Source organism: Syngnathus leptorhynchus, chromosome 7 (genome assembly GCF_054491065.1).
Source record: "Syngnathus leptorhynchus isolate UIUO chromosome 7, UIUO_Slep, whole genome shotgun sequence".
In the NCBI taxonomy this organism is placed as follows: domain Eukaryota; kingdom Metazoa; phylum Chordata; class Actinopteri; order Syngnathiformes; family Syngnathidae; genus Syngnathus; species Syngnathus leptorhynchus.
Window position 1 is genome coordinate 1,185,109 of NC_141201.1, and position 27,152 is coordinate 1,212,260.

At 49.2% G+C, this 27,152-nt stretch overlaps 1 protein-coding gene across 1 annotated transcript in view; it reads right to left on the reverse strand.

Moving 5' to 3' along the window:
* Positions 1–6,533: 6,533 nt before the first annotated feature.
* Positions 6,534–27,152, reverse strand: part of robo1 (roundabout, axon guidance receptor, homolog 1 (Drosophila)) — an 82,093-nt gene continuing 61,474 nt past the window's right edge. Inside the window, exons 6-32 of the mRNA XM_085916381.1 lie at positions 25,437–25,557; positions 24,818–24,956; positions 24,607–24,734; positions 21,065–21,073; positions 20,121–20,245; positions 19,873–20,044; positions 19,530–19,729; positions 18,782–18,863; positions 18,531–18,699; positions 18,292–18,458; positions 18,094–18,215; positions 16,953–17,184; positions 15,594–15,715; positions 15,200–15,371; positions 14,919–15,119; positions 13,648–13,674; positions 13,530–13,572; positions 12,676–12,830; positions 11,423–11,758; positions 10,744–10,854; positions 10,466–10,610; positions 10,077–10,313; positions 9,522–10,012; positions 9,289–9,444; positions 7,692–7,922; positions 7,344–7,537; positions 6,534–7,274 (exon numbers count right to left, since the gene is read on the reverse strand). Of these exons, the coding sequence (XP_085772507.1) occupies positions 7,260–7,274; positions 7,344–7,537; positions 7,692–7,922; positions 9,289–9,444; positions 9,522–10,012; positions 10,077–10,313; positions 10,466–10,610; positions 10,744–10,854; positions 11,423–11,758; positions 12,676–12,830; positions 13,530–13,572; positions 13,648–13,674; positions 14,919–15,119; positions 15,200–15,371; positions 15,594–15,715; positions 16,953–17,184; positions 18,094–18,215; positions 18,292–18,458; positions 18,531–18,699; positions 18,782–18,863; positions 19,530–19,729; positions 19,873–20,044; positions 20,121–20,245; positions 21,065–21,073; positions 24,607–24,734; positions 24,818–24,956; positions 25,437–25,557 (4,302 nt within the window). The 3' untranslated portion in view covers positions 6,534–7,259. The remainder of the gene's footprint in view (positions 7,275–7,343; positions 7,538–7,691; positions 7,923–9,288; positions 9,445–9,521; positions 10,013–10,076; positions 10,314–10,465; positions 10,611–10,743; positions 10,855–11,422; positions 11,759–12,675; positions 12,831–13,529; positions 13,573–13,647; positions 13,675–14,918; positions 15,120–15,199; positions 15,372–15,593; positions 15,716–16,952; positions 17,185–18,093; positions 18,216–18,291; positions 18,459–18,530; positions 18,700–18,781; positions 18,864–19,529; positions 19,730–19,872; positions 20,045–20,120; positions 20,246–21,064; positions 21,074–24,606; positions 24,735–24,817; positions 24,957–25,436; positions 25,558–27,152) is intronic.

The window sequence follows — 27,152 nt, forward strand, 5'->3', positions numbered from 1 at the left end:
GGCATCCTCCATCTGCTGCTCGGGACCATGATGACAAGTATCACCGGTGCTTTCATCACTTGACTACTACTTATTAATTTTTGATTTGTTGCCAATTAATCGATTCGTTTTGAGACGTCTACTTCATTGGAAACGAACGACACGTAATGCAACTCATTAGCTACCTCGATCTGCTTGATTTTTTTTTTGATTTTTTTTTTATGAGGCCCCAAAGTCAGAACTTGTTTGAAGCTTGAAGGTCAAGTTTTTTTCAACATGATTGTGACTGAGCCCCACTTGCGGTCTGAAATCACAAGAAAGAGATGTGAGATTCTTCGGGCGCATCTGCAACGTCGTCTTCCGAAGATGACAGCGCGCAGATGTTGCCTTAATTATCTCCTCGTTTGAGAAGGATGTTAATGAAGCGGTTTGGGCTGTCACACAGCAGACAAAAATGAGTTTTGGCACCAGCTGTGACCTTGTTTGGTCTGTCTCGGTTAAATATCGTCAAAGTAGGAGGTGACTGCGCATCTTTTCTTCTCCAATCTTCTTTACGTTTTGAGAAAATCTTGCTGTAAGCTGCAATCTTCAATAAAAAAAAATGTGTAATATACTTTGGGCTTTTTTTTTTTTCTATTCCACATCCAGGGGCCAGTTGGAGCCACATCAAGCAGCACGGCACTACGTGTGCATACTAAGAGCGAGCTCCTTGTTTGAATTGATGACTGGCTGGCTCGCTGGCTGGCTGGCTGACTGGGCCCGTCAGATGTATTGATACGCTAACAGCACGTTAAGCATGCAGGAAGTGCAATTAAAAGGTCGGCGCAAAAACATACGGCTGTCATCAAGATGCACTCCAAACAGCGCTCGCAAAGACCTCACGCCCTTCGCCGCAGAAACAAGAGACCAAGTCATCAAGCTGATCCAAAGTCTTGCATCAACTATAGAAATGATTGCTGCCTAAAAATGAGGGCTTGTTATTAGGTACACCTGAAAATGGTGGTGTACCTAACGGAGTGTCCTAGTGACGTCACAGATCAACCAGCCAATCAGAAAGTGGGGGTGAAGGCGGGTGTGGCACTTTTCACTTTCATTTAAGCTTTGACCATGATTTTTCCCTAATAAAGTGGCCTGTTATTAGGTACACCTGAAAATGGCGGTGTACCTAATGGAGTGTCCGTGTGACGTCACAGATCAACCAGCCAATCAGAAAGTGGGGGTGAGGGCGGGTGTGGCACTTTTCACTTTCACGTAAACTTTTTCCCTAATGAAGTGATTAGGTACACCTGTGTCAGTGTGACGTCACAGCTCAACCAGCCAATCGGAAAGTGGGGGTGAGGGCGGGTGTGGCACTTTTCACTTTCATTTTAACTTTGACCATGATTTTTCCCTAATGAAGTGGCCTGTGATTAGGTACACCTCAAAATGGCGGTGTACCTAATGGAGTGTCCTTGTGACGTCACAGATCAACCAGCCAATCAGAAAGTGGGGGGTTGTTTGGGTGTGGCACTTTTCACTTTCATTTAAATTTTGACCATGATTTTTCCCTAATGAAGTGGCCTGTGATTAGGTACACCTGAAAATGGCGGTGTACCTAATGGAGTGTCCTTGTGACGTCACAGATCAAACAGCCAATCAGAAAGTGGGGGGTTGTTTGGGTGTGGCACTTTTCACTTTCATTTAAGCTTTGACCATGATTTTTCCCTAATGAAGTGGCCTGTTATTAGTTACACCTCAAAATGGCGGTGTACCTAATGGAGTGTCCTGGTGACGTCACAGATCAAACAGCCAATCAGAAAGTGGGGGGTTGTTTGGGTGTGGCACTTTTCACTTTCATTAAAGCTTTGACCATGATTTTTCCCTAATGAAGTGGCCTGTGATTAGGTACACCTCAAAATGGCGGTGTACCTAATGGAGTGTCCTTGTGACGTCACAGATCACACAGCCAATCAGAAAGTGGGGGGTTGTTTGGGTGTGGCACTTTTCACTTTCATTTAAATTTTGACCATGATTTTTCCCTAATGAAGTGGCCTGTGATTAGGTACACCTGAAAATGGCGGTGTACCTAATGGAGTGTCCTTGTGACGTCACAGATCAACCAGCCAATCAGAAAGTGGGGGTGAGGGTGGGTGTGGCACTTTTCACTTTCATTTAAACTTTGCCCATGATTTTCCTTAATCAAGTGGCCTGTGATTAGGTACACCTCAAAATGGCGGTGTACCTAATGGAGTGTCCTTGTGACGTCACAGATCAACCAGCCAATCAGAAAGTGGGGGGTTGTTTGGGTGTGGCACTTTTCACTTTCATTTAAATTTTGACCATGATTTTTCCCTAATGAAGTGGCCTGTGATTAGGTACACCTGAAAATGGCGGTGTACCTAATGGAGTGTCCTTGTGACGTCACAGATCAAACAGCCAATCAGAAAGTGGGGGGTTGTTTGGGTGTGGCACTTTTCACTTTCATTAAAGCTTTGACCATGATTTTTCCCTAATGAAGTGGCCTGTGATTAGGTACACCTCAAAATGGCGGTGTACCTAATGAAGTGTCCTTGTGACGTCACAGATCACACAGCCAATCAGAAAGTGGGGGGTTGTTTGGGTGTGGCACTTTTCACTTTCATTTAAATTTTGACCATGATTTTTCCCTAATGAAGTGGCCTGTGATTAGGTACACCTGAAAATGGCGGTGTACCTAATGGAGTGTCCTTGTGACGTCACAGATCACACAGCCAATCAGAAAGTGGGGGGTTGTTTGGGTGTGGCACTTTTCACTTTCATTTAAACTTTGCCCATGATTTTCCCTAATGAAGTGGCCTGTGATTAGGTACACCTCAAAATGGCGGTGTACCTAATGGAGTGTCCTTGTGACGTCACAGATCACACAGCCAATCAGAAAGTGGGGGGTTGTTTGGGTGTGGCACTTTTCACTTTCATTTAAATTTTGACCATGATTTTTCCCTAATGAAGTGGCCTGTGATTAGGTACACCTGAAAATGGCGGTGTACCTGATGGAGTGTCCTTGTGACGTCACAGATCAAACAGCCAATCAGAAAGTGGGGGGTTGTTTGGGTGTGGCACTTTTCACTTTCATTTAAGCTTTGACCATGATTTTTCCCTAATGAAGTGGCCTGTTATTAGTTACACCTCAAAATGGCGGTGTACCTAATGGAGTGTCCTGGTGACGTCACAGATCACACAGCCAATCAGAAAGTGGGGGTGAGGGCGGGTGTGGCACTTTTCACTTTCATTTAAACTTTGCCCATGATTTTCCTTAATCAAGTGGCCTGTGATTAGGTACACCTCAAAATGGCGGTGTACCTAATGGGGTGTCCTTGTGACGTCACAGATCACACAGCCAATCAGAAAGTGGGGGGTTGTTTGGGTGTGGCACTTTTCACTTTCATTTAAATTTTGACCATGATTTTTCCCTAATGAAGTGGCCTGTGATTAGGTACACCTGAAAATGGCGGTGTACCTAATGGAGTGTCCTTCTGACGTCACAGATCACACAGCCAATCAGAAAGTGGGGGGTTGTTTGGGTGTGGCACTTTTCACTTTCATTTAAATTTTGACCATGATTTTTCCCTAATGAAGTGGCCTGTGATTAGGTACACCTGAAAATGGCGGTGTACCTAATGGAGTGTCCTTGTGACGTCACAGATCAAACAGCCAATCAGAAAGTGGGGGGTTGTTTGGGTGTGGCACTTTTCACTTTCATTTAAGCTTTGACCATGATTTTTCCCTAATGAAGTGGCCTGTTATTAGTTACACCTCAAAATGGCGGTGTACCTAATGGAGTGTCCTGGTGACGTCACAGATCACACAGCCAATCAGAAAGTGGGGGTGAGGGCGGGTGTGGCACTTTTCACTTTCATTTAAACTTTGCCCATGATTTTCCTTAATCAAGTGGCCTGTGATTAGGTACACCTCAAAATGGCGGTGTACCTAATGGGGTGTCCTTGTGACGTCACAGATCACACAGCCAATCAGAAAGTGGGGGGTTGTTTGGGTGTGGCACTTTTCACTTTCATTTAAATTTTGACCATGATTTTTCCCTAATGAAGTGGCCTGTGATTAGGTACACCTGAAAATGGCGGTGTACCTAATGGAGTGTCCTTCTGACGTCACAGATCACACAGCCAATCAGAAAGTGGGGGGTTGTTTGGGTGTGGCACTTTTCACTTTCATTTAAGCTTTGACCATGATTTTTCCCTAATGAAGTGGCCTGTTATTAGGTACACCTGAAAATGGCGGTGTACCTAATGGAGTGTCCGTGTGACGTCACAGATCACACAGCCAATCAGAAAGTGGGGGTGAGGGCGGGTGTGGCACTTTTCACTTTCACGTAAACTTTTTCCCTAATGAAGTGATTAGGTACACCTGTGTCAGTGTGACGTCACAGCTCAACCAGCCAATCAGAAAGTGGGGGTGAGAGCGGGTGTGGCACTTTTCACTTTCATTTAAACTTTGACCATGATTTTTCCCTAATGAAGTGGCCTGTGATTAGGTACACCTGAAAATGGCGGTGTACCTAATAGAGTGTCCGGATGACGTCACTGATCAACCAGCCAATCACAAAGTGGGGGTGAGGGCGGGTGTGGCATTTTTCACTTTCACGTAAACTTTTTCCCTAATGAAGTGATTAGGTACACCTGTGTCAGTGTGACGTCACAGCTCAACCAGCCAATCAGAAAGTGGGGGTGAGGGCGGGTGTGGCACTTTTTACTTTCATTTCAACTTTGACCATGATTTTTCCCTAATGAAGTGGCCTGTTATAAGGAACACCTGAAAATGGCGATGTACCTAATGGAGTGTCCGTGTGACGTCACAGATCCAACAGCCAATCAGAAAGTGGGGGTGAGGGCGGGTGTGGCACTTTTCACCTTCATTTAAACTTTGACCATGATTTTTCCCTAATGAAGTGGCCTGTGATTAGGAAGAGCTAAAAATGGCGACTTTTCCGCCAGTAACATATGCAGACATTTCCAACAATTTGATGGATTGTTCAAGTCCATATACCAAAGAAGACCTCAGAGCCTCCAAGAGTTTGCAACGATATCGCTACCTGACTGCTGCTTGTGTCCATTCCGTTGAGTCACAGCCAGTGGAGCGAAACGGAGAAGATGCCAGCACATAATATTATAACAATATAATCAAATTATTAGAAACTAGCAATTGGACAAACGTGCTGTAATGAAGCTGTTTAATTATGCATTTCTTCGGTCATGGCCGTGTAGCAGCAAGAATATTCCAGCAATAATAATCAACTTTATTCCAGGCTCTTGGCCCACAGGCTAAAAAACAAACATCACATACATTGAAATAAATAAAAAGAGGACATTTCAAATGTTATGAGAGGCACTAATGGTGGCACTACATCCAGTACACCACGTTTCAAGAGTTTTTATTCACCATGTTTGAGCGTGCCAAACAAGGAATTTGACTCGGGTACATCACAGCCTCTGTTCAAGGTGTCTCAGGACATGTGAAAAATGACAAATATTCTCATTCTGATCTGAAACTCCCAGGAGGGCAAGGGAAAAACTCAAAACTAGGGGAAATGAGAAACCTTGAGAAGAGACCACAGATGGGACGGGTCCCTCTTCCAGGATGCAATGGATGCAGAGAGGACACAAACAGTGTTGACAATTCCAAAAAGGTGTGGACAGCAGGATGTTATTGCACACCAATGACTCGGAGTTCATCAGAGCAACAGCCTGAGGGAAGAAGCTGTCTCTGTATCTGCTGGTTTTTGGCGTACAGAGCTCTCGAACGTCGTCCGGAGGGGAGTAGTTCCAACAGACTGCAACCTGGGTGAGAAGGTTCTGTAGAGATGTTGCTTGCGCCTTTCCTGGTCCTGGACAGGTACAAGTCTTGGATAGATGGGAGGTTGATTCCAATCAGTGCCTCCCCAGTCACGGCACGTCACTGCTTTGTAGTTCGACTCCGCCCCCACAAGCAGGTGAGCTGCTTACCTGCCTCTTGCGGTGGAATCCAAGATGGCGATCCTCACGGCAATCAACTCGAAAGACTGGACCCAAACGTGATTAGGACCCAGTCTCAAGGTTTGATAGCCTTCCTGGAACTGGAGAGAATGATCTAACAATTGATTAGACATTTTCACTTCCACATCTCTATGATGGATTGATAAAAAAAATGTAAAAAGCCAAAATACATCAGCTCACACACATCAGTTTGATTTTTTTTCTTTTATTTTTTCATCCTTTTTTTGGTTGTTGTTTTTTTTTTGCATTACGAAACAAATGTTTGCAGATGTCCTATGAATAAACAACAGCACGCTTTGCTCCCTTTAAAAAGACGGTGGGCAAGGGCCTTCATCGCCTCCGTTTTGTCCACCAAAGAAACTGCCCCCTCCCCGACACACCTCAAAGTGACTCCTTCGACTCGACATTCTTTTAAGTGCATTGAGTTGACAAATGTAAGCCTTCGGTCAGTTCCATGTGCAATCGCTGATGTTACAAACAAATCTCCACGTTGCAGTTGTGACTCACATGAACCGCCTGGCCTCGCCCCCTCCCACCCCAACCCCGTCACTTGAGAAGTAAAACAGCCAACCTTATCAACATCATCAACATCTGGACTCTTTTGTCTTTACTGGTGCGTTTCTGCCCGTTAGACAAAAAGGTTAATCAACAGAATGGTTTCAAATAAAGTTTAGTGATTGTGCTTTTAAAACCAATGGAAAACAAACAAACAAAGCAAATAACATTGACGGCAACATGAAACATAACAGTGCATTGCAAAAAAAAATTAAAATAATATCCCAAAGTGGCACTCTTAGGGTTGCGAAATAATATTGCAAATTACAAACATGGAGGGAAATGATAAAATATTTATATTTACTGGCATAATAAAATTAGGATTCGCATTGAAAGAAAAAAAAAAAGGGGGGAACAAATTGAGGTACCACAATGGGATGACACGTTTTCCGTACTGTACGTCCGGATATTTACACACTTAAAGTCCAGCCCTCTCTGCTTGCACGTGTGCCGACTCGACAAAAAGAAACGATCGAGCCTTTTTTTTTTTTTTTACTTCATTGGAACTCAACATAAATATCCAAGCGGCCCACTTGAAGGCACCGTTCTTTCATTTTCTTGTCGGCCCGGCGGTGGGATAAATTAAAAAAAAAAAAAAAAATAGACATCGGCACGTAAAGAAAAGGCCAAGATGTACGGCGTGGCGGCAAAATACTGAGATTTAAAACAGGGTGCCCGGGAGTAAAAAAAAAAAGAAAAAAAAACGAACCATCCTCTTCTTCAGCTTTCCACCATCTGGGCAAGAAGAGCAAAGCAATGACAAAAGTGTCACAAATTTTTTGCCGATGGTGCAATATTTGATACCTCGAGCTCTTCATTTGCTGCTTGGAAAGCCGCGGCGGTGCCAAGGCTCAGGTCAGCCGGGTTCCTGTGGCCCGCATCGCCTCTCCGCCGCCCCCCCGAGCCCCTGGAGGACATGGAGCTGGAGGAGCTAGGTTCTCGTGGGCCGCTCAGCGTGGGAAACTGCGGTCGGTTGTACGGCAGAATGTCCTCTGTACCTGCCGCCCGTGAGCAGTAGAAAAACGGAACAACATCTCAAGACTCAAACTGGTTTTGATGGACTACAATTTTGGACCGGCCATTTAAACCCTAGTTTGAAACCCTAACCCTAGTTTGAGACCGTCGTCATGCCAAACGGTTGACTTGTTGTACCTGGTTGTTGGCGCCCCCTGTGGCCGCCTTTGCCCCCCTGGGCTTTTTGTCTCTCCTGGGCCTCCCTGCGTTCCGACGAGCAAGTTCTGGGCTCCGTGCCTTCTTTGGGTCGGAATCCCACCGCTGCCGTCGGCCCTCTCTTGTCTCCCGATTTGGGGGAGACCACCACCTTGGAAGGGTGCGTGGGGGATTTAAGCACCGCTGGCGGGGGAATGGGTGGCGGCGGAAGATCTGTGGGAGAAACAAATCGGTAAAGTGAACTTTTTGTGACACACTAGTGGGGAAAATGTTGTGGCAGACAAAAAGAGTAGAGCAATAACACCAAGCGGGAGTGGCGGTTGTGCGTTGTTCTCTTCCACGTGGATGAAGCAAACAAAAGCAAAATGTGGAGGGCAAAGGGCGCTTTCATCTATTTCATCCGTCTTGATGGGAGACCATTCTCAGTCTGGAGCAAATCAAATGAATGTGCACGAAGGGATATTGGATCCTGTCACGTCAAAGCCTCCCTCTCTCCCTCCCTCCCTCCCTCCCTCGTTTTGGTATCTCTATTGTTTTGAATCAATTGAATGTGTCTTATGGGAGGCTATTTGGAGTCTGGAGCAAGAGAAATACAGCAATAGACTGGATGCTATTACTAAAAGCTGTCATAAAAAAAAGAATAGAAAAGAGTCAGGTGTTTGGCCATTACTCATACAATCCAATTCAACACGGAGGAACATTCGCTTTCTGAAGCAAATCAAAACATGATTGTAATTATTCTTGTAAAATCCCCCTCCTTCCTTTTAAGTTTCATTGGATCAACTTCAGACCACGCTGCAGTCAGCCACAGACAGGTTAGGATGGGCGAGGGGGGGTGCAGGCAATAACCTCCAAATGAAAAACAATCCATTCAGATCAAATGCAATCAGCAGGATGGCTAAAGGACAGACGGATGGACGGAGGAGGCTGTCCTCGCCCTCGCCACTCAAACAAAGGAGGATGCCTTTGCCTTGGAATCGGAGGAGCACGGCAGGAGGAAGCGGATGCCGACGATGGGGATGGAGGTGGAGATCTAGCCGCTCTGCCGGCTCCCACCGAGCTGGATATTAAATCTCACTGTCAACTGCTTCCTTCCAACACTCAAGGGCAGCTGACACGAAAGAGGACGGACGGACGGACGGCAGGACGGACGGACGGCAGGACGGTGGCACGGGTCAAGCGTGCGCCGATACGTTTAATCCACTTCACACAGCAGCGGGCCACTTTAAGAAGGCTTTAACCAGCACCGGGCGGACAACAAAAAGGATGGAGCAAGGAAAAAGGAAGAGCTCAAATACCATGTAAACGAGGTCCTATGGGCGTGGCTTATTTTGAAGGGGCAACAAATGTGAATTCTGCCTAGCAACAAGCAAGGTCAAGTAGAGTGACCAAACATGCCATGCTCCTATTTTTGAGCTATTAGCAGCTAACTAGCCCCTCCTGGCAAATTAAAACAAAAAAACATTCAGTGGACTGAAATTTGAAGCTTGCAAAAAAAAAAAAAAAAAAAAAAATCAATCAAGCGCTGGCCTGTAAGTGTGACCTTGTCTTTCCAAAGGTGTGAGGAAGGATGCGCTACCTTCGCTGTAGGCTTCCCGTCGCTGGTTTCCTAGCGCCGGATGTTGTTTCTGCTTCTTGGGAGGCCTCCTGTGCACCGCCGCCACGCTCACGCTGCCGTCCGTAGACACGGGGCTGCCGGGGCGGTGGCCCGCCGGGTTGATTTGGTATTTCCGCGCTGAGAAAAGCAAAACGGCAGCAAATCTCTCAAGGTTACAGCGATAACCACCAAACAGGACATTCTTGACAACCTACCCAACAGCGCCGCGCCTTCCTGGCCTTCCGGCAGCCCGGGATGTTTGGCCACCCGCAAGGCCGAGTACTCGGCGGCGGCCGCCACGGCCTGAGCAAAGTCGGCGTCGGTGAAGAAGGACCCGTCGGAGGAGCTGACGGCGCTGGACCTCCCGGAGGAGACGTTGTCTTCCTCGGAGGCCGAGCCCCAGCCGTTGATCATGGAGCCCGTCACCGAGCTCTCTAAGTCGCCCATGCTGGACGCCGGCGTCTGCTCGATGCCCCGCAGCAGTAGTCGGCGCGGGTGCATCTGCGGGTGGTGGGGGTGCGCGTGGGGGTGGGTGTGGTGGTAGCGCAGCTTGGCCACCTCGGCGTCCGTGTCCTCGTCTTCCTCGGGGATTCGCTCGTCGTCCTCCTCCTCCATGCCGTCGGTGTCCAGTGGGCTGGCCGTGTAGCCGTATGTGCGTGAGGGCGAGAGCGTCCTGGGAAGGGGCGGGGGGCTCACGGCGCGGCGCCTGCCAAGACCGGGAGTTTAGGAAACACTTTGGGTGGCAACAATTCCGACATCACGGTGAGCACCTGCGCTCGCGGCTGTCGGGCGGCTCCTGGAGCATGGGCGTCATCTCCTCCTGCGGCGAAGGCGTGAGCGTGGCCGTGGACTGGTGGCTGTAGGAGACGGCGGCAGGGGAGGAGGCCGTGCCACGGAGCGGAGGGGTGGGCCCCCGCTCCATCTCCAGCTCCTCCTCATCCTCCAGCTCGTCGGGCTGCAGGTACATGTGAGAGGGCGGCACGGAGCACTGCATGTCTGCCTCGCAGCTGCCAACAACCCAGAGCGAAGTGAAGGCTCATTATTTCCGCATCATTTGCCCGAGACGTGCGTGTTTTTCAACAGCTGGTAAATATTCATGGCATCCCTCCATCAAGGTTCGACAACCCCCACCCCCACCTCTCGGGCACGCACGCCGCACCTTTCTTCCAATGACAGCGAGTAGTCGTCGGCGTTCCGCGTCGGGGGCGGGTTGGCGGGCGGGGGAGGCAGCAGGTCGCCCCAGTTCATCGGGCTCTGTTTGGGCAGTTTGGGGGTGCGCGTTCCCTTCTTCTGACCCTGGCTGCCTGCTCGATGACATCCAAAAAACCATATAAATTTGAGTTGCAATCGGCAGTGCGCTGGCTTTCACAATTGTTGATAAACAAGCTCCGCCCACAGCAGAGCAGAGATGGCAGGCAAAATGAGGCAAGGTCTTACCCGAGGTGCTGCCGCTGCTGCCTCGGTCCGAGCTGTTGTAGGAGCCCCCGGTGTGGCTGTTGTAGGGGATGGTGGCCGGCATCATGGGGGGGTCGCCGCCTCTGTAGCGATCTGATTGGCAAAAGGGGGGGGGGAGGAGGCATACAGAAAATGTTCTTCAATCGTGGCCATATGCTCATGACGCCTACAGCAAGTTTGAATGCACAATTTCAGCATGTTAGCTGGTGTTAGTAGTGTTAGCAATTCATGCTAGGTGATTCATTTGGACGAGCAAACATACAGAGAACAAAAGCCACCATGCAATGTTGCCTTTTCTTTTTGGGAAAGGCGACACCGAAGATGCGCCTCGGAGATGCGATGAGAGGATCGCCTTGAAAAAGCCTTGTAACGGATTGGCGTTCCAAAAATGGCCTGCGAGTGATGTGAGATGTCAAATCCAGGTCCAGAAAGTACAAAAAGCCCACCACAGCCAACATGCTCAAGTAGAAGCACATGATCCTCTGGACCTGGACTTGCCATCTCTTTAGGGGTTAGATGAATGTCACACACACGCACACACAGGCTGAAGGAAATGCGAGGTGTGAGGAGGATGAGGCATCCATGGACTTCCACACTGGCGAGATTGAAGAAGGAGGAGGCGGACGGTGGCGATGAAGGCTTTGAGGGCCAACCAGCTCACCCTTGTTGAGCTTGTTTTGCTCCATGATGCTGTACTGCAGTTCCTGTTTGGGGTGCGGGACGCCGCCGGGGGGTTTCCAGCAGTGTTTGTCGTTCAGCTCTCCCCCGCCGGCGTTGTTGCTCACGATGGACGACTGGATGAGCTGCGTGGTGGCGTACGGCGTGGGCTGGCCGCCGGCGCCCGCAAAGCGGCCGTCTTTCAGGTTGGGGCTGTTGAAGGTCTTCATCTCGTTGATCTTGTTGGACAGGTCGGCGTCGCCGTACACGCCCGGCTCTGGCATCAGCAGGCCGCTCTGCTTATTGTCCGTCTGGCCGTTGTAATTGGCGATGCAATCGGCTGGAGGACACGGGAGGTGGGGGGGGATGTTACCGACCGAGGCGGTTCGCTTTCAAAACGTCGGGGGCTCGTCCGACGCCTTTGGGACGACGACTGGTCGTTTGTCATTTCAGAAGCGAGCTGGTTTGTCATGCAAAGGCCTGTTACTTGCGGTTAAACACGTCACAGCATGTCAAGAGTGCGGACACTCACTGCACGCATGCACAATTGATTTCATATCAAGAATAAGTTGGACTGAACAAAACAAAGCCACCACGCAGACGTTGCCGCTGCGTTTGGACGCTCGGTTTCAGCTACCTAGCTCGCCTGAAAACGTTGTAGTTAGGAGCTAGCTTAGGAGCTTGCTCGCTAGCTAGCTCCTAAGAAAACGGTGACGCTAGTAAACAGACAAGCATTAAGATGGGAAGCTCGTTTCCTGCTTTCTGAGTATGTGGATGAGATGATAAAACAAAAAAAATCTAAACTGATTTAAACTGGATAGAAAGATATACATCAAGCTATGCAGCGAGGTGGAAGCTTTTAAGATTGTTTGGATGGATGGAGCAGAATCGAAATGGATCAAGTAGATTGCCAGCTGCCTCTTAGCTGCTTTAAGATTTGACGAATTGTTGTCTTTTGTTATTGTGCTGCACATTTTGTGAGCACATTTGGAGTTTCTACCCTTTTCGGGGTTTTTTTTTTTCCTTCCCGCAAACATGTCAACTTGTGCCTGGGAGAAATCAAACACAGCCGCCTGCTCTTAATCCTAATATTTCCTTTGTGCGGGTCGCACTTGCGCAGAGAGAGAGAGAATAGGAAAGAACTCCCCGGGGAGCTAACCCAGATATGCGACTACTTCTTCCTTCCTTCCTCCCGGCAGCTCCCACCTTGGTTTTACTGTACGTGCGTTTTGTGTTGTTTGTTACGTGTCGACTTACCGGGGCGGCTGTACGTGGCCAAGTTGCTGTCGCTGTTGCCGTTGCCGGCGGCGCAGCAGTTGATGCTGCAGTTGTTGTGGTTGGAGCAAGAGTTGGGCCACGTGTCGGCCAGCCAGGGCTGCGTGGCCGACTCGCCCATGTTGAGGAGGCCCGGCCTGCCAACAAAACGCAACGCCGTGTCAACCGAGTGCACTAACATCAACATTCAAAGAGAAGATTATGTGCAGTTGATTCATCCAGCAGCTGAGAAGAGACAAAATACAAATCCGGCTTTAGTACTTTTTGCCTTTTGGACACACGCACGCACAAGAATCACGGCTAAACAAATTGCGTGTGCGCTCGACTTGCCCAAAGACATTAGCGTTAGCGGACTACCCGGATTAGACAAAGCCATAAAAGTCTCTCGCAATCTTGCTAAACGTACGGACCCGGCCAGAAAACTTACTCACCCGCTGCCGAATCATATCACCACTTATTATTATCATAAGTTCAAAGGTGCTTCATATGAACTTTGTTTGGTCAGATGATAAAAAAAATGCAAAACAAAGAGGAATGAAAGAACTACTGGTTAGTTTTCATGGACAACAAGGCCATGTCCCATTCCAGCACCTTTTGTCGTGATGCAACGGCGCAGCCTGGTGGTCACGGGCGGCTCTCCACCATGTGAGTGGCTCACTCACAGAGGATAAGAATGGATGGATGCCCCCCACGTTCCACACCCTCTTTCTGCCGCATTACAAAGTCCCAGCACGCTCTCTATTGGACACTTGGTGTAAGTACACCCTGCCCAACCCTTTTCAGCTGACTCCAACTTCAACCTCGATGGAGCGTGTCGATTTGCATCTCTTTCTTACCTTCCAGCACTGCTGACTCCTTCTCCACCTCTCTGGTAGGCCACTGGAAAGACAAAACACCAGCAGTCAGAATGTCTGTCAGTGTTGTGCCTCAACGTCTGCGAGTGTGTGTGTTTACCTGTCGGTGTGAAGGTAAAAGATGGCACTGTGGGGAGGGAGAGAAAAATGTTGACTGAATACACATTATTATTTACAAAATGTTCTTTTACGTGCAATAGATTTTGATCGAAAATGTACATTTGTAAGCAGTCTCAGAGGAACACTTGGGCCTACTATGCGACTGTACTTGCTGATTAATCATGAAAGTAGGCTGGATACATTTGCGTTTAAGAAACTTTCATTATCTATGGTGGCTCGAGAGTTGCTCTTTAAACACCTCGGCGGGCCCCGGACCCCCGCCGGGGGAACATGTTGTCACGGGAAGGACCCATGTGCAAAACAAAAGTCAAGTTTCATGACGCGTGACAACTCTCCCTCGCTCTTTTGAACTTTGAAGCCGAGGTGTTGATGCGGCAGCCGGCGCCACCGGGTGCAGTCTCGCCTTTGAACCGAGTCCAAATGAGACATGTGACCTTAAGATGTTGTTGTCAGGGCAATTAAGTCTGAGCGTGAGGACACAAATCCAAGGGAAAATGACTTGAATGGCAGGCTATAATATCGCTTTGTAATGACAACATAGACTGCGGCAAAACGTAATCCCTGTCCCCCGCGCTCTCTGTTGCTTCACGTGGCTGCAATTAAACTCTCTTCCAAACATGGCTGGCTAGGCCTTGTGGAAGTCTTGAGAGCATGCTGAGGATGAGGAGGAGGAAGGGCATCAAGGAGACCTCAGCCCACGCTCGCCTTTGTCACATTGCACTTCAAGCAGACTTCCTTTCTCGAAATATCGCCCGAGTATGAAAAAATGTCAGAGACTATTGCCTTGTTATTGCAGATTTCACGGACTTTATATTATCGTTTATTTTTTACTGTGTGTATTCTTTGAATTAAATTTTTTTTGGGTCAGTTTTATAATTGTATTGTACTTCTCGGTCATTTCGAATCAAAAGTAGAAAATTATTATTCATATTAAACTACCAAAAGATTTTTAAAAAAATGTTACTTTGAAAAATAAATCAAAAACTATAAAATAATAATAATAATAGTCATAATAATAATAATAAAGAAACAATCCTACTTTGAAAAATAAATCAACGAGCTACATATTTTGTTAAATGTAAATAAAAAAAAATGTTTTGTTTTTTACGCTATGGCCCAAGTGTATGTCCATATTCAAGGTTTTAAACAATGTACGGATGTGGAAAAAAGTGTTAAAAAAGAAGGGAAGAGTTCAAGTTTGCAACGCCACATTGCCCTCTAGAGGCCTGGCATGCACAGCGGCACACTGACCCTTGCGGATGCCGGCGTAGCTGCTGGAGAGCCCGTTTCTCTTCTTCCTGTGGCGGTAGAGCCAGATGCTGAAGACCAGCAGGATGATCCAGCAGGCGGTGCCGATGCCGGCGATGAAAGCCGGCTGCTTCACCACGTCCGAGATTTGCTGCGACAGGGGGTTCTGCGGGTCGGCCGCCGCCGTCAGCCGCCCCGACGCGTCTGACCAAACATTTGGCCTTTATAAAACAAGCCTAGAGATGCCGAAAGATACTCCCGAGTCCAGATAGCCGCGCACTCACCGAGTTGGAAATAGGTGACGTCGCTCTTGACCCCGGGGCCCGCCCCGGTGCTGGCCGCCACCTCCACGCCGTAACGGATCCCCGGAGCCAGACTTGGTATGAGCACGGAGAAGGCGGCTGCGTCCACCGTGCGGTTGATGTGGTACCTGCTCTCGTTGCCAAAGCACCAAATCTGAGGCGGGTAAGAAAATGAAAATGTTGTTTTGTGTGTACCTTCCCAACACACAAAAAAGTCCAAAAATTGTGGAGTGGCAGTGGTAAAAAATAGAAAATTCACCTGGTTTTCCACTAGATGGCAGTATTGATGCACTCTGCTTTATTTACGTAATTGTTAAGTATCTTTGTGTCTGTGTGTCCCCCCCCCCCCCCCCCTTGAGGGAGTGGGATGGTTTACCTTGTACTCCTGGACCACCCCGTTGCGCTCCTCCTCCGGCGGCGGTTGCCAGGAGACCACGACGGCAGTCCCGTTGTCACCGCTCTCCGTCACTGTAACCTCGCGTGGAGGCGCGCTGGGCACTAATGGGAGGGAGGTAGGTTGGGGGGGGGGGTGCAGACAAAGCACAGAGAAAAATGCATTAGACACACCTTTGCACTACATAAAGAGTTGGCGCTAGTCTCGCTGAGTTCCAGACAACAAAGGAAACGGAGCAAAAAAGAAAGATGGAACACTCCTGGAATGATGGCTGGCTGGCTGGCAATTTAAAAGAAACAAAATATTTTCAAGCCATGATTAAAATAAATAGATAGAAATCCTCACATCTGTCTACTTGATGTCATACCCACCCACCCACTCACTCGGTTTCATCAAGTGAAGCATAGCTGCATGTTTCATCCCCATTCCACCATTTCATTAATTTGAGAGTATATTAGAGGGGATTTTCAAGCTCTAATTAAAAGAATGACGAATGCGGGCTAAAACGAGAGCGTGGCGTGATGTGAAAGCAGCCATTTCCATCAAAGGCAGCTTTCAATTAAAGACAACAACGCATGAAAACGGCAACGCTTTCCAGTAAATACTGTGGCCGGCCGGCCGGCTGGCAGGCAGGCAGGCCTATTTTTCCTTCGGCGGCACAAATGAAAAACATTTCCGTGTCGTTGTAACATCGGAGAGTACACGGGAAGAAAGAATAAAAAAAGAAATGCTAGTGTTAGCTTGCCCCTAACTCACATACGCACACCAAGTGTTGGAGATGAAAACGCTAAATTTTTGTTGAATTTTTGGGTTTTTTAATGATGGTGCAGTTTTATCCGAGAAGAGACTATGGGCAAGCGGTACAGCTGCATCAAAGTGGAGACTATGACGCAACACCCACAATCGGTGTGTATAACGCTAAATTTTAGTTGAATGTTTGGGTTTTTTAATGATGGTGCAGTTTTATCCGAGAGGAGACTAAGGGCAAGCGGTACAGCTGCATCAAAGTGGAGACTATGTCGCAACACCCACAATGAAGGCACAGGTGATGTCGGTGTGTATCGTCAAATGTTAACTCATTCTGTGCCATTGACGATTATAGATGTCAAAGATATTAACTGGGTTGGCAGCGAGTGAGTTAAATAACCGGAGTCTAAAACTGCATCTACGGGGCCCAGCTTGCTTGAATGTAGCATGTTAGTACATAATCCCCCCCCCCCCCCCGCCGCCTGTCGCCTGGTGTGAACAGCTGTTGTGTCCTTGCACACATGCAAGCTGTGCATATAAAAGAGTGTAAACATGAAAACGTGCGTGCACACACAAACATGCATAGGCACACACCTTCCTCCAGGGTGCGCCCGATTTTGACATCGCTGTCGGTTCCCTGGAATTCGTTGAAGAAGGGGCGCACTTTGAACTCGTACGTGACGCCCTTGCGGAGTTGCGGCACCACGGCGCTGTCCTCGCCGGGCGTGCGCACTTCGAAGATGGCCCAGTCGCCGCGCGGCTGCCCCTCCGGGGACGGCCGGTACATCACTTTGTAGCCCTGGATGTACTGGGACTGCTGCTCCACCTGGTGGACGGAGGCAAAACAAAAGTCTCAGATCGTGAAGATAGTCGGGGCCACGGTTGGATTTGGTCCAATGAAGCGAGGCGAGAAAATGGACGGCGACTCGTATGGAACGTAATCGACTTGTTGGCAACGTAGCTTTAGGATGGAAAAGAAATCGTCAGCTCCACAGTAGCGTCCCCGAACCGCATCGCGTTCGCTCAAGCGTTTCACCCAAGAGTCTGTCAAGCGAGCACCGGCGCGGCGTCTCTCCGACACTCATTCCGAGTCTCTGTCAATTGCTCAGCTTTGGCGCCTTTGCAAACCGCGCCATGAGGTCATCGGCCAGAGGTTCCTTCAAGTCTGGAGCCGGTTAGAGCGGGATCGGCGGGAGTTAAGGGCTAGGCTAAAGCTAGCTCTTGCTAACGCGGGTGCGTCTGTTAGTTGAGTTAAAGCGGCTTTACGAGGCGGCGTGACCACCAGGCTAATATCCTCGTAAGTCCCAGTGGAAGGTGAACAGCTCTGCTTTTAAATTGGTGTTTTTTTTAGCCCTATAAAAAAAATAAAAAAAAGCTGCCAGCTCAGGTGGTTATGATTAGCCCGCAAGCGCCAAACCAAGTGAAATATAAGGACAATAAATCGCACATTGGAAAAAGCTTAAGCCCAAAAAACATGGGAAATATGATGCTGTTATGTGGTGGGTCAAAATGACCCGAGGGCCATACTGTACCGTACGTGTGAAATTAACTTACTCCAAATCCTCATCAGAGGCGGCTTCGCCCACTCCCGCTTTTATTTGATTTGCTTTTCAACATCTGTAAGCCATTTTGCGTTAAGAGAGTTGGCCGCTTTTTCCTTCTCACTCGAAATACTTTAACAGCCGTCCACTGTTTCCAATCAAGGTGGGGGAGGGGGGGGGGGGCACCGACTCACCGTCCACTGCACCCGGACGGAGGACGAAGACAGGATGGTAGGGTTGTGGAGGTGGATCAGAACCTCGCCCAGCTCTCTCTGGATTTGACGGTGGTCCACGCCCTGGCTGGTTGGGGGGATTTCTGCAGGCAAACAGTCAGTCATACGTGATGGAAAAAAAAAAAAGGGGGCCAGTGCAGCAAAGCGGAGATTGCCTACCTTGCGTTTTCACAGCATCGGTGGTGGGGCTGGGGTCGCTCAGTCCGTAGGCGTTGGCCGCCCTCACCAGGAAGAGGTAGACGGCGCTGGGCTTCAAGCCCTTCAACGCAAACGACTCGCTTTTCACGTGTTCCGCCAGCGTCTGCCAGCTGCTCCCCGACGCGTGACTGCACAAAAACGACAAATCACGTACGCGTTCGGTCAGATGGATTTTTTTTGAAAGCAAGCGTCGAGCATACCTGAAGCCTTCGATGACGTAAGAGGTGGGCGTGGCCCCGGCGTTGAGGTTGGGCTTCCAGGAGAGCGTGACCGAGGTGCGGCTGACGTCGGTGACCTCGGGCTTGGAGGGGGCGCTGGGGATCAGGTTGGGGTCGGTGGGTCTGTTCGGCTGCACGGGAACTCCAAATTCTGAGCGCACCCGGGGACACGGCGGAAGGGGTCGGCTGCCGTTTTCCCGCTCGTGCTATCCGTGACCGGGCGGGCGCTTTACCTTGGACTTGCAGATGGGCCTTCCACGAGGCTTCGCCGCCGGGCGTGGAGGCGATGCAGGCGTAGTAGCCCGAGTCGCTCAGCTGGAAGCAGCCCAAAATGAACTGTTAACGTCTGACCGCTTTTAGGTGGGTTAGGGTTAGACTGCCACTTTCTGATCATCTCGCAATCGTATCTTGGCTGGGGGGGGTTGAGCGGCAGATACCAAATGGAGAAAGCAGCACAGACTAATTGGAGGCGCTCACATTTCAATCGTCCCCTCCCCCTCCCTTCAAATTTGCACCGGGACGTGAACAGATGTGACTTGGTGCGTTTAAACGCAGCAGCCATTTCCATTAGCGTCAATTTTCCTTTTCTTTTTTTTCACATCACACCTCACGCTTGGGTTTGCTAGCTAATATATCATTTTCTTTTGGCTTTTGCACCCCCCCCATGAGCTGGCCCGCACCCCCACCATCACCCTGAATTGTTTTCACCGCAGGTCCACCGGCTCTGCAATCTTGTAAACCACAAGACACGCCAACCGTCATCACCGCCGAGCAAACTGACGTGAACTCTGACCCCGTGACAAGGAGGGAACACTCCCGCCCCTTTCAGCGCTCACACATCATTTTGCCACCACCTGACAGCCAGTCAAGGTTTGCAGAGTCGAGCGCCTGATGATTAAGTGGCGGTCCGCCGAGGTGTTATTTGCAAACCACGTTTGAGGTGTCAAAGTTGCACGTTATCAGTCAGTCGGCCGGTCTGACCTTGGCGTAGCGGATCTGCAGAGCGCCCGTGTCCAGCTGCTTGACACGTGAGTCGTGAGTGGACACCAGCACGCCGTCCTTCCTCCACAGGATGGTGGGACTGCCCGATGCCGCGCAGCTGAGGACTACCGTGCCGTCCACCGCCACCGTCTGATTAGTCGGGCCCTGCAGGATGACCGGCGGCGGGCGGTCTGACACCACTGCGGAACAAAAGAACCCCAAAAAAAAAAAAAGGAAAATAACCAAGTGTGTTCGAATGGATGTTGGGGGAGGGGCGGCGTCCTGGTGACATCCAAAGCTTTGTGTGAGCAAAGGTACCAGGAAAGAGACGAGGCGGGCTTACCGTCGGTGACCTCCAGCAGTGCCTTGGTGATGACGCTTCCGGCGATGTTGAGGGCCTGGCAGCTGTAGTAGCCCACGTCGGAGCGCTCGGCGCCGGTGATGGTCAGATCGCCCGTCTGCGACACCGAGAAACGGCTGGACGGTTGAGGCGGTTGGTAGGAGAACAGCAGGTTCTGAGGGGCGCAACACGTTTCATAACATTACAGAACTTTTGAGGGTTAGGGTTAGGGTCAAGGCACCGCCGCTTACCTGACTTCCTTCTCGTTGCCAAAAAATGGCCGGTTGAGGGTTGCCCGTGGCCTCGCACTGGAAGGTGACGGTCCGACCAACGCCGACCACCTGGTTCCTTGGCCTCACCACAAACGTGGGCGGCACTGCAGAGCAGCAACACTTAGGTATCATCTGACACCACAAATGGGCCTGTGACATTTACCTTATCTTTTCGCTGTCTAAAAGAAATCGTGTTTTTGGTGCCATCTTGTGGCATCTGTGTATTCCTTTAAAACATTTAATCTGCAATTTGATCATTTCATTTTATTGTGTACACCATTTTGATTATTGGTGAATATTTTTAGTTTTCCAGGGCAGATTTTGTACATACTGTCTCCTGTCGTGTTTACAATTTTTTTCTTTTTACCGACGACAAAAAAGGTTGCCCGGCTGCCAACTCATTTGCATAGGGGAGGGCTTGGAGCATTCAAATTTACATGGAAACGGTCGTGTGGGTGTGTGTGGGGGGGACGTTTTAACCATCTGCTCGGCGCCAACATCCTCCAATCGAGCAATGCCCATGCGTCTTCGTACGGCGTCAAGGCATCCGACCTTCTCCAGGTGCGGCCCGACATTTTGCGCCTACTAATGCGTTAATCATTTGTACGGCGGGGCATTCGGAAAAAGCAATCGGAGAGCTGTCTTTTGAAATCAAGGCCTCATTTGTCCGCAAATTAGACGCGCTCTTTGGAAGAAAAAAAAAAGGGAGGGGACAGCAATAGAAAAAGAAAGGAGACACGTTTACCTTGGAGACCCAAAGACCAGCGCTTTGGTTTTTGTTTTTTTTACCCATTTGGAGAGACATGATTGGCGTGTGGAGTGGTGATGGGAGGATGGATGGGTGGATGGGTGGGTGGTTGGGAGAGTGTGGGTGGAGTGGCGACAGCTTCCTGTCTCAGGTGACGGGTGACAAGTCAACTTACCAGACACGACTAAAAAAAGGAAACAAAAACACACAACGACACAAAAGCTCAATGAACAATGTGAAAATAAGAGGATGTCTGTCATGGCTACGCACGTACACACAATATTGTCATTTCACGGTCGGACATGGCTGGAAACAGATGAACCCTCCTGTTATGTTGCCACATTGACAAATTATTTCAGCTGTTTTTATCCAGATGCATTATTTTATTGACATGTATTATTTATTTGATCTATTAATTATTATTGTATTTATTTGGTCTATTTACTTTTTTATTATTATGAAGCTATCTTCTGTTATCGATGTATATGATGTACCAAAGGCAGGGAAATAAAACATAACAGAAGGGTTGTACAACTTGCAAAGAACATTTCACACAAATAATAATTTTGGATTATGTAAAGCAAAATGACACAGCAATGAAAGATTCCCCGGGCAAACGCGAGCAACGCTTCCAGGAGAACCCAGAGGGCCGCTCACCAGTTTGGGTCCATAAAAAAAGCAAGTGCAAGTTAACTTGTCACTCTGGTAGTCATAAATCGTGCGCAGTCAATGGCTGGCCTTATCTAATCTATGTGCGCCCACAGAAACATAAACGCTGTCAGTCGGAGTAATGATCTTAGCCCCGCCCGCCTCGCCGCGCCGCGCCGTGCCTTTGACTCATTTGCGCCCTTTAAAATGTAGATTTACACACTCCCGGGTGAAGACATTCATATTTGTCAGTCACGACATCTCTAAAGCGCCCCCACAACACCTACACGCACAAGTCTGGGCTTTTAATGAGGTCACCCGACATCTTGGGGCCAGGCGGCGCTGTTAGCGTTTTGCTAACTTTGTCAATAAACTGATGGGAAATCCAGGGCAACAAATTATCAGTGGATTTATGTCGCCATTTGGTAGTCATCAATCTTTATAACCACCCAATTACTGTTCTGATCGTAAAATAATGACAAAGAAGTAAACTGCTAGCAGTAAATTAAAATGAAAGAGCGCGGATGTACATGGTTAGCATTGGCAGTTATAGCGCTGACAAAATGGCATCCGACCCGGTAGGAGACGCACTGAAACTCCCCCCCCCCCCCGAGGCGCTGACATTGAAACGTTATTAGCGCCCCATTTGGAGAATTAACAAGATTAATGGTCGGGGATCGTCGACGTGCATCCGGGGACGACCGGCGTGTTGGACGTCAACAAAGCGTAATGGGAACGTGTTTGAAGGCCGAGAAAAAAAAAAAAACACGCACACACACAGCGCTGAAAACGTGGTCGGCCAGCTGGGCTTTGGAGTGTTTTATCAACAGTATGCACACTGCTGACAACAAAGTTCCTGCCTTGAAGTCTCCTTCAAGACTCTTTCGCACGGGCTGTTGCTAACGTGGCTCAAGGGACAACGAGTTCATTCAAAAGCTTCCTCCCCCTCTGCGAAAATAAAGAAGACTTATTTTGCTCAAATTGGGCATCATCAAACCCATTAAAATGCTTTTTGGATGACCTCATCTTTAAGTATACACACACTTCTAAAAGGTTGCCAAGTTTCACCGTTTAAAATGGGAGTTAACTCATTCGGTGCCAATGACGGTGATAGACGTCAAATATATTAATTGGGTTGGCAATGAATGAGTTCATGTGTCCAGACTAGCCTGAAATTTCATAGGTAAAAACAGGACGACCATCAAAAACAACAGAAATTATGCGCGGCTTCCTAAAACACACAAACAAAGTAGGTAAATCCCCTAAAATGTCACAAATTCCATGTTTGTCAAAATAATCGGATCAAAGAACCGAGTCGGCCTACTAGAAGGTGCGCATTAGCCGCGCTTGCCGACTCAAAAGCTAAAGTAACAAGTCGGCGCGCGGCTTTCCGGCTTTCCGGTCTTAGCTTGACTTTGGTGGCTTTCCGCCATCAATTAAGGGGACTATTTTCCTTGACATATTTTGAAGTCCCGGGGAGGTGTAGCCGAGCGAGACGCGTGTAAAACAACAATTTGCCGATTTAGTTAGTAACGAGAGCGGCTCGCGTCGAAAGAAAAACAGCCCCGAGGCACCTCCCGCACACTGCCTGCATTGTTTGGCTGACAGTCTGACCGCGGAGGGTGTGAAAATCCCCCTTTCTGGATTCCTCTTTTGGGCTCAAAGGGGATTTGATTTGGAAGGACGCAGGGTGCGCCCGCCATTTTCTCATGCTGTATTGTATCATAAGCCCAGTCAATCACGCTACTGTGTGCGCTAACTTTAACCCACAGGCAGGCGCGTTTGGTGCAAACGGTGGTTCATGAGCACTTTAAATCAAACAAAATCAACTTAAGATGAATCCTCAAAAGACTATATTCAAAAATAACACTAAACCCCGAAAAATGTGATGAGTAAGGTGAAAATAAGACTAGCCTAAGATTCTAAGTGGTTGCGCAGGCTAAGCTAACACTAGCATACATTGGACTGCTTCAAAGAAAAATAAAAAAAAATGTTGAGTTGGTCAAAATACTTTAAGACTGCAGTCATGGCCCGAAAAGTTGCGAAGATTAAATGTTCAAGATTGTAAAAAAATCACCCAAAAAGTTGCACAGGTGAAAATCAGATAACAGGCTTGATTCTCTGTAACATCGGTGAGGCTGAGAACTTTCCCAGAAACAGTGGCAGAATATTTGGTTGCCATTAAATACAAGGGCGATTGCAGCGAGTCAACAACTTATCGAACGGGCTCGTCAATAACCTTTCATCAGGCCGAGCGGACGTATCGATTGGCTATCGTGGCTAATCCTACTCCCTGAGCCGATCTAAAGATTGCTGTGGGTGGAGAAAATGAAGAAATAATTGCAAAGGGGTAGCCATGTGAGTTTCAAGTGGACATGTTTGCAGACAGGCGAGGAGAGGGGGGGGGGGGGGGGGGCACGTGATTAAAATTGCCCTGTCTCATTAAATGTGAGCGCCAGCGACTGCGGGAAGTGACACTAATGTGGCTGACCTCACTGCGGAAAACCTCTCCGCCGAGCCAACCCGAGTCCCAATTCCCAAGACGTTCCGCATCGGTGGCGAGACGCCGACTCGCCATCTTTTCACTCCCAGCATTCCCATTAGTTTGCCGTTAAATGGCCCCTGTGTTCCCTCCGCATCTCAAGGGGGGCTTGTGGTCCGACCCCCCCCCCCCCCCCATTCCACTCGGGTCCACTGAATGGGTTCTTTCTGAACGTTCACGCTCTGTGACGGCTGCTTTCTATTCAAAGCGTGTTAATAAGACGTCCAGTGGAGAAGGCCACAGGAGACACAGAGATGTTTACAAATAACACGGTGCCCATCTTAAGAGGCAAATGAGGGCAGGTTCTCCCGAGAAATGTAGAAAATAAGCGGGAAAATGAGATCGATGGAGCTCCCGTAGGCCATTGCCGTGATTAGAAATCAATGGGCTAATTGAGAGAGGATAGCGCAATGTAATAAGCTGCTGCTGGCTTTTTGATTGCCCTGAAAGCAAAATAAGCTCAAATGGAATTATCCAGAAGGGATACAGCAAAGTAAGCGCTACCGGAACTACCGAGCGAGTCTTACCGTGGACGGTGAGGCTGGCCGACGCCTCCGCCTTGCCCACCATGTTTTCGGCGACGCACGTGTACGAGCCGACGTCCGCCGAGGTCAGCCGGCGGATCTTCAGGGTGTGGTCCTCGCGGATCTCGTACCTCGGAAGCGACAATCGGACGCAGACGTAAGCCGGAGAGTAGAAACGGCTGAGGAGAGGCTGAGCGTCGGGGGCGACCGGCACCTCGTTTTGGGTAAATCTCCGTCATCCTTTCGCCAGCGCACCGTCGGAACCGGGTCGCCACGTGCCTCGCACCGGAACTCCACGCTTTGGTCCACCAGCACCACCTGGCTGCCGGGCCGACGCACAAAACTGGGTCGCTCTGGTGGATGGAAACGGCAAAGGAATGAAACTCAAGGACAACGTAACTTCCAAGAAAATATCATGCCGGGGGTGGTTGGAACGTAAAAACGGCATTTCAGTTCTTTTCGGTGACGGGAATTGATATTGAGTGACGAGCTTGGTCGTGCAAGAAATTAAACTCATAAGTCAAGGCGGCGCAGAAGTGAGTGAAGTAAGGAAGAAAAGTGCTTTTATTTGCTCGTAAACGGATTGGATGTCGGCCTCTTGTGCTTGGCGCAAATTTTGTTAAAGGGGACGCTGTCTGGAAATGAAAACCATCCATTAGAGAGACAAAAAAAAAGGAAGGGCGCACTCTCTCGCAGTTATGCCGAGGCCACACACAAGAAGCTTAATGTAATCCAGACAGAAAGGGCTTGTCGTTTATCGACGGACGGCGACCCTCTCGGCCAGTCGGTGATAAAATCCCGAGCCGTAGGAGGTCACCTAAAAGGCTGATTACCCAGCACGGTGAGTTCGGCTATTTCGCTCTCCCTTTCGCCGACCATGTTTGTCCCCACGCAGACGTACTTCCCGGCGTCGCTCTTCCTGGCGTTGGTGATCATCAGCTTCCCGCCGCGTATCTGAAGTGAGAAGAAAATGAATCATTTAGGCGCCCCGGCGCGCCTCAGCCATCTCGCCGAGCTTCTTACGACCCCCGGCCGGTGTCTGAAAGGCTCCATTCATTGCGGCCGCCTCTCGGCTTCCACTTAAAGTCTAAATCACTATCAGTCGGCCTGTTTCCCCTCAAGGTAAGCCGAGCCAAAAAACACTTTGACAATCCGACACAACCCCCCCACCTCCCCCATCTCGAGGGAGCACCTGAGGCTCTGCAGGACTGCCAGCACTTTTCCAGCTTATCTCAAGAGCTCGCAGGTTCCTTGGATTTTCTTTTTGGGGGTGGCAAGTGAAGAGCGCTGAATGCGGTTTGTCCAGGTCCAGCTATTTCCCAGGGCTTTGGTTACAAGCCAGAAGAGCCGCTTTGTTCCGGGGCAGACGGGACAAGCAAAGCGAGCCCCCCCCCCCTCCCCCCTCCTTTTTGGCTGACAACCACACCAGTCAAACAATAGCACGGGGAGCAATGGTCTCTGTATCCCGGTGGGGCTTAACCTTCCGAGCGCCTGCCGGCCGGGATCACCACCTGCAGGCAGGTAACCGATCCCCTCATTAGAGCAGCTAACCGACTTGACACACAATGTTTTTGGGAAAACCGCAACTTGGAAATTCAAAGTGGAGCTATGGCTGAACAATCCTTTTGGTCTTTTTTGTGGGGAAATGGACAAATCAAATTGATATTTTTACCTCTCTCACGTTACTGCTGGAGGGAGGCTATGTGGTGGAATCAGACCCCTTGACGGAGCAGCCACGCAATGAACCATTTAATATTCACGACAAAACGAGAGCACCCCGTGGTGGTGCGCCGGCGACGGCGGTGGCGGGGAGGACTTGAAGTATCATTATGTTACTGTTTGTTTGAGCAAAGGCTTAAGCGCCGTTTGGCAATGCCGATAATGGGAGCGCACCCTCTTTTGTGTTGGCACCACGATGATTAGCGACCACTACGACACAAAAGCAGGCACAATGCCGCAGTCGCCTTTTGGCGAATGCGCGACCGGCGGTCGAGAGACCTTTCTTGGAATGTTTCCAAATAGATGCCCACGGCCTACGTACGTCAGCGTAGCGGAAAAATGATTGACTACCACTGGACTGAATTGAAAATGAAAACCAAGACACGAGATCGAGGCTTTCGGAATCGGGAAATAAATAATGAATCCAACTTCTGGTGTGAGTCTGTGAATGCGTCTGTTCTCAGTCTGCTTGCAGATATTCCAATCTCACTGCAGCACGAACGTACGCAACATCAATCCGAGCAAACCAAAAAGTCCATCTCTCTGTCAACCATTCCCACCACGCCTACTTTGAATGGTACAAATGACATCATTGAGAAAGGGCCAATTGCAAAGCAGATCATAATTTGCTGCTGCTGAAAGGCCTTCCGGACCGAATCGACTTGGACTTCACAAACCGCAGCGCGGTCCCTTTTAGAAGCATGTCATTAGCGTGTACGCACAATCGACCAAAATAGATGGGGGCGCTCGGGAGGCATGTTGCAAAAATCCAAACGGCTAGAGACTTGGCAGTTGCCATGGAGACGGCATGCTCCGGCACGCTGCGCGAC